Genomic DNA, 14,494 nt, shown 5'->3' on the forward strand with positions numbered 1-14,494 from the left:
CCATGGTACACGCTGTGGAGGCTGGCAGAGGGAGGCTATGGAGGAGTTTCTGTTGCAGCAAAGGTTTTGCAACATCGTCTTGGGGCGACAGACTGTTTCACTGACCTGCTGACATAGGAAACTGGCCAGGCTAGGGCCATCTGTGAGGTTCCCAGAGAGCGCCTGCTTCTGCTCTGCTGCAGCTGCCAGCACCTGCAGAGCCTGCCTGTCTCAGGGCACCCAGATGCCCACCTGTCAGGCTGTCCCTGCCCATGCCAGGGAAGCCGCTCAAGGCTGATATCCCCTGGCCCTGGGGCAGCAATCACAGTTTCCTCATCGTCTGCCAGAGAGGCTGATTTACTTTTCCCAGTTTCCTGGTCTGTATGCTAGTACCCTCCATCATTATTCTTAAATCTTTGTAAAATTCATGTGTGTGTGTGTGTGTGTGTGTGTGTGTGTGTGTGTATTCAACTGGGCAATGGATGATTACTGTTGAGGGAAAAAAATTAGATACCCTTTTTGCCCCCCCCCAGAGCCTACTTCCTCCCCAGAGGTAGCCACTGTTGGCTCTTCTGCATGGTAGGGCTTAGCAGTGAGAACACAGGTTCTAGAGTCAGACTTCCTGAGTCCAGATCCTGCCTCTGCCGTTTACTAACCGTGTAACCTTGGACAAATGACCTCAGTTTTCTGGTCTCCATTTCCTCATCTGAAAAATAAAGATAGTAATAATAGCTCCTCCTGAATTATGAAAACTCAGTAAGATGACATTATGTAAATTGCTGAGCACAGTTCCTAATGGAATAACCACTCCCTAAATATTATCTGTTATTATCCTCCCAGACTTTCCCTTATGCATTTACCCCTCTAGTTTCTTCATGCATGTCTTTCATTCCAAACTCCCTCCTATGCTTCTGCATCTTGGAACACTGACCCCCAGCCCACCTGTTGTAATGTTAAACCTCAGTTCTAAGAGTCTGGTTCCAGGTATTCACATGAGGAACATAGATGTAATGACACAATGAGATGACACATGCGTGACCCTCCGGGGTTACCAAAAGCAGCTCTCACCGTCTCCCTATCAGAGTTTTCAGAAAACAAATTACTCACTTACTCACTTACAGACAACAAGCACGCTAACACATCCCCCTGGAAACAGCAGATGTGCCCAAAATACACCACCCCAGGAAAACATAGATCATAGCCTCTCATTCCCACAACGGGAAACACCCAATTCACACATTCCTCTGCAGGATATATCAAAAGCATGTCAGCCACCCATCTCTGCAGCTCAAACCCATAAACAGAGACAGTTTGGAGATGGGGGAGAAAAAAGGAGGTTGCTTTTGGTGGAATGGGCTGCAGCCAAGGGCATTTTTCTTGACAGCAGGGAGGGAAAACCAGAAAACCTTTGCCCAAGCTGGACTGGTCCAAAAACGGATTTGACAATGTTCAAGCAAAGCTCAGTGGCAAGCTGGTAGGGGTAGTAATTTAGAAAGAACTCTTGCATTGAGTAGAAGGTAGGGGTACATGGCTTTGAAGATTCTTTAATATTAACTATTGCTTATACTTATGGAGCCCAAGTGACATGCCAAGCAGTGTACTAAACACTTTTATATTGCTTAGTAATTTAATACTCACAAATGACCGGAGTTATTCCCACTCTAGAGATGAGCAAACTAAGACTGGTCTCACATAACTTGGCCAAGTGGCAGGGCTGCGACACAAACGCAGCCCTCCTGACTCCAGCATCTACACCCTTGACCTCTGTGCCGTGAGCTTCTTCGCACCGCTTCCCACACAGGGATCCCACATCTCTGTGGTCTTACACAGGAAACAGGATCAGTGCCGTGTGTTCTGATTCAACTCCAAAATCAAATTGAAGGGCCTGTTTCTGAACTACCAGATAACTCTTGTAGCCAGACCCCACCCTAACCATTAAGGTGGATAGCTTTCTACCTGTGAAATGCCTGGATCCTCATTTGAGTCTCCTCCTGGGTCGTTAGCGAATACCTGTGAACACACTAAGGGTACTCTGGGAGCTGGCGGCATGTGACAGCTGCTGTACCCCATTGTTTTCCTGGGCCCCAGGCTGTTGCGAGCTCATTGCTGAACCGGTTGATTCTCTGCTTGATGTTTCACTGTTCAGACAGAAACTCCACTGTTTTTATTACACTTCCAGCCAATTATTCACAGTTGTTATACTGTCTCCACATCAGTTTTGTCACTATTTAAATTATACCCCAGCCTTGCATAGGTGCTTCTACCATTTAAAGACTATTTTATAAAGACGACTCAGTTAGAATGTGGGAACACTTTTATCTACAAGGTTAAGTGACCCTCAGAAGAGGAAAAAAAATTGTGCAGGCACTACATCAGTAAAGCGAACGTAACTTAGGTCGCATTGTTTATGAGAGAGCCTTATCTGCTTTTAAGAGAGACTAATAAATCTGATAACATACAGCACAGTCTAGTTTAAAAGCAGGAGAAAGTTAATGGAGAAAAGAAAAGGTGGAGGGAAAGAAAGATATACAGCAAAGGATACACAGAGACAGAACCAGATTTCAATTGGAGGAAATTTTATAAATCATTTTGTCCAATCTCCTTGGTGACTAAGGACGGAATTGAGGCCAGAGAAGTTACAGGATTTGCCCAATCCTGTATAAAACTAGGTGACTGCAGAGAGGGAATTGGAACCCAGGTTATCCCCAGCACTACCTATCAGAGAGAAAAACACAGGATGAGGAATGACAGAGGGAGTGAGGAAGGGCCAGGTAGAGGAACTGGATGCTGAATTTGTTTCCTGCTATGTTCAACTCTCGTGCTCCTTTTAACTTCAGAGGGGCCAGGCACCCCTCCCCTTCCAATATGTTGTTTTGTTCCAGCAGTTTTAAATTATCTTGGTAACATTTGGGGAAGAGCTTTACTTGCAAATTTAGTTGTAGAATTAAGATGTATTTTCTCATCTTTAGAACACTAAAGATTTGGTAAGCATAGAGAAGAATACTTAATGTTTCAGACCCTTAATTTTTAATCTCATAGTCATTGACCAGCTGATTTTCTTTCTTAAAAAATTGTACTGGGGGCTTCCCTGGTGGCGCAGTGGTTAAGAATCCGCCTGCCAATGCAGGGGACACGGGTTCAAGCCCTGGTCCAGGAAGATCCCACATGCCGCGGAGCAACTAAGCCCGTGCGCCACAACTACTGAGCCTGCGCTCTAGAGCCCGCGAGCCACAACTACGGAGCCCACATGCCACAACTACTGAAGCCTGCGTGCCTAGAGCCCATGCTCCACAATAAGAGAAGCCACCGCAATGAGAAGCCCACGCACTGCAACGAAAAGTAGCCCCTGCTCTCAACAACTAGAGAAAGCCCGCGTGCAGCAGGGAAGACCCAGTGCAGCCAAAAATTAAATAAATGAATAAATAAATAAATTTATTTAAAAAAATTATACTGACAGCCATTGCCAACTGATTATCTTGCTTTTATTCTTGGAAAGATTAAGATTGTTCAGTCTTACAGTGCCTGAAAAATTGTCCTTTTAAAAAACAATCAGTATTTATTTCACTGCGCAGAACCTTTTGTCTCCAGATCAAATTCAGGATGAATGAATGTGTGTGTAACTGGTGCTTATTGCAAATTATTTTTAAATACAATTTTAAAACTTTTCAGGGATAAAAAGGAATAACTTAAGTCTGAGGTGGTATTCCCAAATTAATTCATACATGTTATTTTTGTATAAATAGGATTAACCAAGTTTAATTTCTTCATTCTTAATGCGAGTTCCATTTGTGAAACTATAAGGCTATCGTGTCCACTATGGCAACAACTAGTCACATGTGGCTATTGCAATGTAAATTTATGTTAATTAAAATTAAATTAAAAATTCAGTAGCTCAGTCACACTAGCCACATTTCAAGTGCCCAATAGCCACATTTCAAGTGCCCAATAGCCACATATGGCTAGTGATTATTATATTGGACAGCGTAGATATAAAGCATTTCCATATCTCAGATAATTCTATTGGACATCACCGCTTAAGGACTAGTAACTGGGAATGACTCTCCTGGGTACACTTTTTGGCCAACTAACTTAAAACAGAAGCCAGAGGTTCCTTGCATGCGTTTTAGAAATATAGCACATGACCCATATGTCTAAACTTGGTAACTTCATGGATTATTTCACAGGTGAGAAGAGCTAATGTCCTTTGAGGCTTTGAAGAACTAATGTCCTGCTTTCAAATGTTGCTCTCAAAGATAGGCAGTTTCTAACACAGAGCAGTCTAAAACTTCATGTATAAGTCAATTTGGAATTCAAAAGACATTTGCCCATAGATAAATATTGTAAATCACATGACTGAATTTTAGTACTTTGAAATAAAAATTAATGGAAATAATAACCAGCAGAAAATCAACAGTAAAATTTTAGAGTTTCAGAGGGTGTTATAGATTGGAGGGAAGAGGTATCACCGCACCACCCCTCCCCCCATACACACACACAATAAGGTTAGATTAAGTTGCTGACTTAACTGAGAATACAAAATCTTATTGGAAATGAGGTGGCTTCCAGGGCAAGAGCAGATGTGGCATATCTCAGTGGATCTTCCCTTGATCCCCAGAGTTCCTATTGGCATTTCTGGATAAGGAAAGGTCTTTACACGTCTGTAAGCTCAAATCATGGTACACCGCTGACCTTTTATAGTCACGGCTTACATCAGCAATCTGGAAGAACTCACACCAACGATGCGTGCATTTCTGTTTATGGGACTATTTATAAACGTCAGACATTTGTGGACTCTGGTCACAGTCAGCATCACCATAACAGCGCCCTCATCCTGAAGGAAGCAGTAGAGTTAGGGCTGGGAGCCCATGGGTACTCTGCCGCAGAAGGTCTGTTTTCCCAATCCATCCCCTCACTCTGATTTTATGGCTTTTTATTTGAATGGTTCAAAGATTGAGTTTTGACTGAAAACCGTGATCACTAATCCATCTCCCCAGAAAATCAAATTATGAAAAATTTAATTGATCTTGCTGGCTCTTGAGCAATAAGGTGGGATCAATTAGAAGAGGTAGATGAAAGTTTGTGTAGTGATTCTGGAGGGACTTTGGATACTTTCAAGAGCTCTCGTTATTGATGGTGATGATTATACTATTTATTCCTATTTTATTTTCAGACCTACGGCTTTGTTTCCCTTAACGGTAGTAGATCATTACACTGCTCATATAAATAGAATCTATATTTTTCTCCAAAATTGGGGGGAGGGGGGAGATGGGAGAGTGAAATATATTCCAGGGGACATTAAGCAGGAATCAGAAAAAGAAGCAAAGGAGACAGGACTAAGGAGAATGTTTGTGGACATTCTGGGGGTGGGGAAAGATTGCTCTGAGCTTTGGGGAGGATGTGATCGTCATGATACCAGTGGAGCACTGGATACATTTGTGGAGCACTTCATGCACGTTTTGAAATGCTTTACATGTATTAACCCGTTTACTGAGTTAATTAATATTTTAGTTAACTAGCTAACTCATTTAACTTTTGTCTTAAATTTAAGACAGAAAAAAAAAAGTTAAATAAGGGGCGTGAACTCCTTGAGAGAAAGACTGTAAGAAAGGTATTTTTCTCGTACCTCAGATAGCAAATTTGTCAGCAGTAGTAGTTTCAAGGCTAAGCAACCAGCTCTTTGCCCTACCATGCACTTATGATTCAAGATGTGGGAGGTAATCGAAAGTCCTGCTTTCCTGTTCCTTGACTTTAAAAGGAGGAGGGCGGATGAGATCAGTTATGGAGATCATCTTTGAGAATCTGAAAAAAGCTGTAGGATAATGTATATAACACCAAATTTTATATTTCATTAGAGAGAAATATTAGATCTCAGGTGTATCAGTCAGGTATGCTACAGTAACAAAAAATCTTAGAAGATATGCCATCAAATATTCCTCCTGGCTCATGATAGATGTTCATCCTGGGTTAGCTTAGAGCTCTGCTCCAGGACTTCTCAGCCAGGGATCCAAGCTGATGCATCCTGCACACCATCTGGGGGTATCACTGGCTGCTAGGCTATGGGAAGGCAATATGGCAGATACCATACTGGATCCTAGGGCTTCCAGTTGGAAGTGACACACAGTTTCCATTCACATTTCATTGCCAAGCAAGACACCACGTGCCAAGAATAAAAGATTGAAATTTCAGTGAACAGACACAACAACTACCACACTAGGTCAAGAACCCTTGAACTAGGTGACCTCTAGGTTCCTTGGCAGTTCAAGGTTTCTGTGAGTCCAGGTTAACTTATATTATGCTTATTCAGAGTTTAGCCAGTAAGTCTACATGTCTAAATGCTAGACACCAATTCCCCTCCAATCAACTGGTCATCCTTATAGTTAGGACAAAAGTGAGCCTTATCCTCATAGGGTATGAGCAGAAGTTTGTGGACTATTGCTACAGCCTTGTGTAAAAATTGAGGAGTTGAGTGGTTCTCTCCCTGGGGCCCCTAGCAACTTCTTCCAAGAGAGAAGATTGGGTTCCTCACTGGCAAAGTTATCTCAACAGTTTATATATAATGAGGTTGGACCAGACAGCTATTAATATCCCTTTCAACCCTGAAATTTTATGTTCTAGGCAGGTGCCTACTATTATTAAATGCTAGATGACCAGATTATAGAATGGTCAAGCAAAGTATATTTCAGGGAAAGGAAATCTAGAAAAGTAGCCATGAGAAAATCTAAGCAAGAGATCAGTAGCCTCAAAAGGCAAGTATAGGTCTACAGCATCATCAAATGCTGACCATAGCACTGCAATCCCAGTGACTTCAGCCCCTTCATAGTCTCCACCAGCTCTTTCTTCTTAACTATACACATGTGACATTTTCTCAATGTTATGGGAAGTGCTGTTCAAAGGCAGTTGTAAGGTGAGTCGCCTCATCAACTTCCTTCCAACTAGAGTGCCTCCCTTCATGCCTTTATAGAAAGTCAGCTACCACTGTCCGTCCTCATTTTATAGATGTGTAAACTGAGGTGCAGAGAGGGGCTGTATCTTGCTCAACAAAAAGGCCATTTGGAGGCTGAGTCAGCCACCCATTTCCTTGAGACCCTGGAGTCAATGGCAAGACCTAAATTCCCTTTGTTTGGGGCCTGGTATTGATCCAGAGATCTCCCAAGAAATAGTATTTCTGGATCATTTACCTTGAAATACTCAACTTCCTCTTTTATTTTTCTTCATTCGTGAACTTGGCCTCCATTATTGCAAGAAAAGGTTATGCTCGCTCATAAGTCTCTGCCTACTTAAGGAGATTTATGGACTCATATCTTAATGCCATTCACCTTCTAAAGATGTCTTAGCTTGGCATACTCAGCCTGATGATGTATTGAAGGTATTTTGCTAATCATTTTCACCCTTTCTGCTTTTTCTGCCAGTTAAGATTATAATCATGTCTTATGGCAGACTTTTTAAAGAATGAGGACCTTCTGGATGGTGATCTCTTTGTTTCTCTTTACAGTTCCTTATCGGCAGAATCCTTACAATCCCCGGGGCAGCTCCAATGTCATCCAGTGCTATCGATGTGGAGACACCTGCAAAGGGGAGGTGGTTCGCGTCCACAATAACCATTTCCACATCAGATGCTTCACCTGTCAAGGTAGGAGGCCCAATCTCCCAACACCCTTCTCAGATTCCTCGCCATGCTCTCACCCCAGGACATGCCATGGGGCAGGCAGAACAGACACAGGCAATTGAGATACCTACAAAGGCCTAAGATGACCTTCCTTGAGCCAGTAATGAGAGTTCTCCCTTCAGCAGCATGGCGTGAAGAGGGAGGGTAGAGTGAGGGAAGCGGTGGGATATGGGGGAGAAAGGGAGCCTGGTGACCCCAGAGTGGAAGCACTGACCCAGAAGGAAAAAGGCAATCCTGCAAGCTTATCTTACACATCTGAGAAGACTACTGGCTTGTGCCTATAAATCAATTTGAGAGCCAATGAAAGAGCAAGCTGTAACGGCTAAAATTTGGCATGGCTCTGACATGAGTGTGACAATCCTCAGAGGTTAGGTTTAACAAGGGAGAAGGTACGTCTTGACTTCAGTAAGGTTTGTAATTTGGGAGCAGGTGGACGCTGCGTTACCTCTAATTGTGACAGCTTACCCATGGCTAATTTATAAAACCTTAGCTCAACCCAGCTAAGCATTCCCAAAGGAAGAAGGCTCACTAGCAGCAGGAAAGGAGGGACTCGGCTGAAGGAGCCCAGAGAGCCCTCTGGCCCAAACAGGACAACACTCCCTCCCCAGTGTCCCTGTCTAATGCCACTCCAGCCTCCACTTCTTGAACTTTTCTTCCAGGCTTCCTGTTCCACAGAGAAGCCATTCTGATGTTGGATTGCTCTGTGAGTTTAGAAAATGTTTGACCTCAAACCTTTAACTTACACTTGTTGGTTTTAGATTTGTCCTCATGGGGTTTGATGAGCTCTTTGTGGTTGCTTTTGCCGGTGGCTGCCTTTCACATACTTGTAGCCAGGTCTGCCCCACATACACAGTTATATTGCAGGTCCTTAAACTGGGCCTCATCTGAAATGATTCCAACTTGTATAATCATCCTGAAGTCTTCTTCCTTGATCCTTTCTGGTTTGTCACTATCATTCCTAAAGCCTACTACCCAAAACAGACCATACTTCTCAAGGTCTGCCAAATACAGCAAGGACTACATTTCTTTAATGTGACTGATATTGAATGAACTTCCCGAGAAGCCACTTCACACCACTGATGTATATTGAATTTAAGGTCAACTGAAATCCCCAGATCTGTTCATTTTAGTATCTGCTACTAAACCTCAGCCTCATGTATCTGAAATTGACTTCCTCTGCTGTCATTAAAGTTGCAAATTTCTTTCCCCAGGATCTAACTGGACTCTTCACTGAGCAAATAAATCTCATATTCATATTCCCTAATTTATTTATAGAAACTTATATGGGGTATATTTTAATTGTGTGGTTTTTATTTCATTTTATTTAAAAAATTTTTATTTTATATTCGAGTATAGTTGATTTACAATGTTGTGTTACAGCAAAGGTGGACAGCAAAGTGATTCAGTTCTACATATACATATATCTATTCTTTTTCAAATTCTTTTCCCATTTAGGTTATTACAGAATATATTTTTTTAATACATCTTTATTGGAGTATAATTGCTTCACAGTACTGTGTTAGTTTCTGTTGTACAACAAAGTGAATCAGCCATATGCATACATATATCCCCATATCCCTGCCCTCTTGAGCCTCCCTCCCACCCTCCCTATCCCACCCCTCTAGGTCGTCGCAAAGCACCGAGCTGATCTCCCTGTGCTATGCGGCTGCTTCCCACTAGCTATCTATTTTACGTTTGGTAGTGTATATATGTCCATGCCACTCTCTCACTTCGTCCCAGCTTACCCTTCCCCCTCCCTGTGTTCTTCTTTGAGTTCTTCAGTGATCTCTTGGTTATTTAATAGTGCACTGTTTAGCCACCATGTATTTGTGTTTTTTACAGTCTTTTTCCTGTAATTAATTTCCAGTATCTTAGCATTGTGGTCAGAAAAGATGCTTGATACAATTTCAATTTTCTTAAATTTTCCAAGGCTTGATTTGTGACCCAAGATGTCATCTATCCTGGAGAATGTTCTGTGTGCACCTGGGAAGAAAATGTATTCTGCCACTTTCGGGTGGAATGTTCTATAAATATCAATTAAATCTATCTGGTCTATTGTGTCAATTAAAGCTTGTGTTTCCTTATTTATTTTCTGTTTGGATGATCTGTCCATTGGTGTAAGCGGGGTGTTAAATCCCGTACTATTATTGTGTTACTGTCGATTTCTCCTTTCATGGTTGTTAGCATTTGCCTTATGTATTGAGGTGCTCCTATGTTGGGTGCATAAACATTTATAGTTGTTACATCTTCTTCTTGGATTGATCCCTTGATCATTATGTAGTGTCCCTCCTTATCTCTTGTAACAGTCTTTATTTTAAAGTCTATTTTATCTGATATGAGTATTGCTACTCCAGCTTTCTTTTGATTTCCATTTGCATGGAGTATCTTTTTCCATCCCTTCAGTTTCAGTCTGTAGGTGTCCCTAGGTCTGAAGTGGGTCTCTTGTAGACAGCATATATATATATGGGTCTTGTTTTTGTATCCATTCAGCCAGTCTGTGTCTTTTGGTTGGGGCATTTAATCCATTTTCATTCAAGGTTATTATCGATATGTATTTTCTTAATTGTTTTGGGTTTGTTTTTGTGGGTCTTTTTCTTCTCTTGTGTTTCCTGCCTGAAGAATTTTCTTTAGCATTTGTTGTAAAGCTGGTTTGGTGGTGCTGAATTCTCTTAGCTTTTGCTTGTCTGAAAAGCTTTTGATTTCTCCGTCAAGTCTGAATGAGATCCTTGCTGGGTAGAGTAATCTTGGTTGTAGGTTTTTCTCTTTCATCACTTTAAGTATATCCTGCCACTCCCTTCTGGACTGCAGAGTTTCTACTGAAGAATCAGCTGATAACCTTATGGGGATTCCTTTGTATGTTATTTTTTGTTTTTCCCTTGCTGCTTTTAATATTTTTTCTTTGAATTTAATTTTTGTTAGTTTGATCAATATGTGACTTGGTTTGTTTCTCCTAGGGTTTATCCGTATGGGACTCTCTGTGCTTCCTGGACTTGTGTGACTATTTCCTTTCTCATGTTAGGGAAGTTTTCCACTATAATCTCTTCAAATATTTTCTCGGACCCTTTCTTTTCTCTTCTTCTCCTGGGACCCCCGTAATTCGAATGTTGGTGCGTTTAGTATTGTCCCAGAGGTCTCTGAGATTGTCTTCAATTCTTTTCATTCTTTTTTTCTTTATTCTGCTCCTTGGCAGTTATTTCCACCATTTTGTCTTCCAGCTCATTTATTCGTTCTTCTGCCTCAGTTGTTCTTTTATTGATTCCTTCTAGTGTATTTTTCGTTTCAGTTATTGTGTTGTTCATCTCTGTTTGTTTGTTCTTTAGTTCTTCTAGATCTTTGATAAACATTTCTTGTATTTTCTCAATCCGTGCCTCCATTCTATTTCTGAGATTCTAGATCATATTTACTATCATTACTGTGAATTCTTTTTCAGGTACATTGCCTATTTCCTCTTCATTTATTTGGTCTTATAGGTTTTTACCTTGCTCCTTCATCTGTGACATATTTTTTTGCCATCTCTCTCTTTTTTTTTTTTTATGAGTGAGATTGTATTCCTGTCTTACTGGTTGTTTGGCCTGAGGCTTCCAACACTGAAGTTTGTAGGCTGTTTGGTAGAGCTGAGTCTTGGTGCTGAGATGAGGACCTCCATGAGACCTCACTCTGATGAATATTCCCTGGGGTCTGAGGTTGTCTGTTAGTCCAGTGGTTTGGACTTGGAGCTCCCACTGCAGGAGCTTCGGCCTGACCCCCGGCTAGTGAACCAAGATCCAGCAAGCCGTGTGGGGTGGCAAAAAAAAAAAAAAAGGACAATAACAAAGTGAAAAATAAAATTAGACTAGGAAACTAACAGGTATGTTAGAAAGAATATAAAAATAAAAATATAGATGAATCAATAACCAGAAGGTACAACAATATGACAATAGTAAAAAAGAGGAGGAAGGAAAAGAAAAAGAAAAAGAAAAAAAAATGGGGGAAAAGGCCTTGGCTGTGGAGGGTGGGACCTAAGCAGGGGTGGGGCCTATGCTTAGGACCCACAGGGCTGGAAAAGGCCCTGGGGGGTGTGGAGGTGTGGGGCTTAGGCTGAACGGAACAGAAGAGGCCCAGGCGTGCCTTTTGCCTCTGGTCTCAGAGGGCGGGGGACCCCACCTGGAGCCCAGCAGGCTTCCTGGGCCTGAGTGGGCGGGGCAAATGCCCTCTGCTCCTCTCCCGCCCCTCCGGTCCTGGAAGGCCCCTCCTGCCTGCCTCTCCTGTTCTCCCCTGGCCTCCGTCCTACACTCCCAGGACCAACGCGGCCCAGAGGGGGCCTCTGTGGGTGATGGACCAGGCCCAAGAGCTGGGCAGACTTCCCCCGCCCATTGGGCAGGGGAAACGCTGGGCACGTTCCCCCCTTATCTGAGCCCCTGTGGGTCCCTCCAGGCATGGGAACCCCTCCCCCATCTCAGCCACCCCTCAGGGGCACTGGTCCTGTCCGGCCTCTGCTTCTCCTCTCCTCTCAGTCCCCCCACGTCCTACTGGTTTGCTTGGGAATTCCTCCCATCTCCTTGGGTATCAAGGTCCCCCACCAGCATCCAGAAGTCACCCTAGTTGTGGAGAGATGCAAACTCCCTGTCTTCCCACACCATCATCTTGACTCCGCCCCCATTACAGAATACTGACTGAAGTTCCCTATGCTTTACAGTGGATCCTTGTTGGTTATCTATTTTAAATATAGTGGTGTGTATATATGTCAATCACAAACTCCCAATTTATCACTCCCTCCCAACCTTTCCCCTTTGGTAACCATAAGTTTGTTTTCTAAGGCTGTGAGTCTGTTTCTGTTTTGTAAATAATTTCATTTGTATCATTTTTTAAGATTTCGCATGTAAGCTATATCATGTGATATTTGTCTTTCTCTGTCCATCTGTGTTGCTGCAAATGGCATTATTTCATGCTTTTTTAATGGCAGAGTAATATTCGATTGTATATATGTACCACATCTTCTTTATCCATTTGTCTATTGATGGACATTTAGGTTGCTTCACCTTGCCTATTGTAAACAGCACTGCAGTGAACATTGGGGTGCATGTATCCTTTTGAACCATGGGTTTCTCCAAATATATGCCCAGAAGTGGGATTGCTGGATAATTTGGTAGCTCTATTATTAGTTTTTTAAGGAACCTCCATACTGTCCTCCATAGTGGTTTTACCAATTTACATTCCCACCAACAGTGTACGAGGGTTCCCTTTTCTCCACATCCTCTCCAGCATTTATTGTTTGTAGACTTTTTGATGATGGCCATTCTGACTGGTGTGAGGTGACACCTCATTACAGTTTTGATTTGCATTTCTCTAATAATTAGCAATGTTGAGCATCTTTTCATGTTGACCATCTGTATGTCTTCTTTGGAGAAATGTCTATTTAGGTCTTCTGCCCATTTTTTGATTGGATTGTTTGTTTTTTTGATATTGAACTGCATGAAACGTTTGTATATTTTGGAGATTAATCCCTTGTCAGTCACATTGTTTGCAAATATTTTGTCCCATTCTGTGGGTTATCTTTGCATTTTGTTTATTGTTTCCTTTGCTGTTCAAAAGCTTTTGAGTTTAATTAGGTCCCATTTGTTTATATTTGTTTCTATTTCATTACTCTAGGAGATGGATCAAAAAAGATATTGCTGTGATGTGTCAAAGATTTCTGCCTATGTTTTCCTCTAAGAGTTTTATAGTATCTGGTCTCACATTTAGGTCTTTAATCCATTTTGAGTTTAGTTTGTGTATGGTATTAAAGAATGTTCTAATTTAATTCTTTTTTTAAAGCTTTTTTTGTATTTATTTATTTATTTGGCTGTGCTGGATCTTAGTTGCAGCATGGGGGACCTTCATTGCAGCATGCGGGATCCTTAGTTGCAGCATGCAGGATCTTTTAGTTATGGCATGCAGGATATTTTAGTTGCACCACGTGGAATCTTTAGTTGCGGCATGCGAACACTTAGTTGTGGCATGTGGGATCTAGTTCCCTGACCAGGGATTGAACCTGGGCCCACTGCATTGGGAGTGCAGAGTCTTACCCACTGGACCATGAAGGAAGTCCCTAATTTCATTCTTATACATGTAGCTGTCCAGTTTCTCCAGGACCACTTATTGAAGAGACTGTCTTTTCCCCATTGTATATCTTGCTTCCTTTGCCATAGATTAATTGACCATAAGTGCATGGGTTTATTTCTGAGCTTTCTATCCTGTTCCATTGTTTTTGTTTTTGTGCCAGTACCATACCGTTTTGATGACTTTAGCTTTGCAGTATAGTCTGAAGTCAGGGAGCCTGATTCCTCAAGTTCCGTTTTTCTTTCTCAGGATTGCTTAGGCTATTCTGGATCTTTCGTGTTTCCACACAAATTTTTAAATTTTTTGTTCTAGTTCTGTGAAAAATGCCATTGGTAATTTGATAGGGATTGCATTGAATCTGTAGATTGCCTTGGGTAGTATAATCATTTGGACAGTATTGATTCTTTCAGTTGAAGAACATGGTATATCTTTCTGTCTGTTTGTGTCATCTTCAATTTCTTCCATCAGCATCTTACAGTTTTCAGAGTACAGGTCTTTTGCCTCCTAAGGTAGGTCTATTCCTGGGTATTTTATTGTCTTTGATGCTATGGTAAATGGGAGTGCTTCCTTAATTTCTCTTTCTGATCTTTCATTGTTAGTGTATAGAAATGCAAGAGATTTCTGTGTATTAATTTTGTATCCCACAACTTTACCAAATTCATTGATGAGCTCTAGTAGTTTTCTGGTAGCATCTTTAGAGTTTTCTAGGTATAGTATCATGTCATCTGCAAACAGTGACAGTTTTACTTCTTCTTTTCCAGTTTGGATTCC

The 14,494-nt window shown here is 41.8% G+C and overlaps 1 protein-coding gene across 4 annotated transcripts in view; it reads left to right on the forward strand.

Moving 5' to 3' along the window:
• ABLIM3 (actin binding LIM protein family member 3) overlaps positions 1-14,494 on the forward strand; it is a 185,815-nt gene that overhangs the window by 76,948 nt on the left and 94,373 nt on the right. For all 4 annotated transcript variants that reach the window (XR_009502422.1, XR_009502421.1, XR_009502423.1 and 1 more), the window contains one exon: positions 7,472-7,609. Coding sequence is in view for 1 of the 4 variants with exons in the window: in XM_059917448.1 (XP_059773431.1) it covers positions 7,472-7,609 (138 nt within the window). In the remaining 3 variants the exon portion in view is untranslated. The remainder of the gene's footprint in view (positions 1-7,471; positions 7,610-14,494) is intronic.

The sequence above is a fragment of the Balaenoptera ricei genome, chromosome 3, assembly GCF_028023285.1.
Source record: "Balaenoptera ricei isolate mBalRic1 chromosome 3, mBalRic1.hap2, whole genome shotgun sequence".
NCBI classification, from domain to species: Eukaryota; Metazoa; Chordata; class Mammalia; order Artiodactyla; family Balaenopteridae; genus Balaenoptera; species Balaenoptera ricei.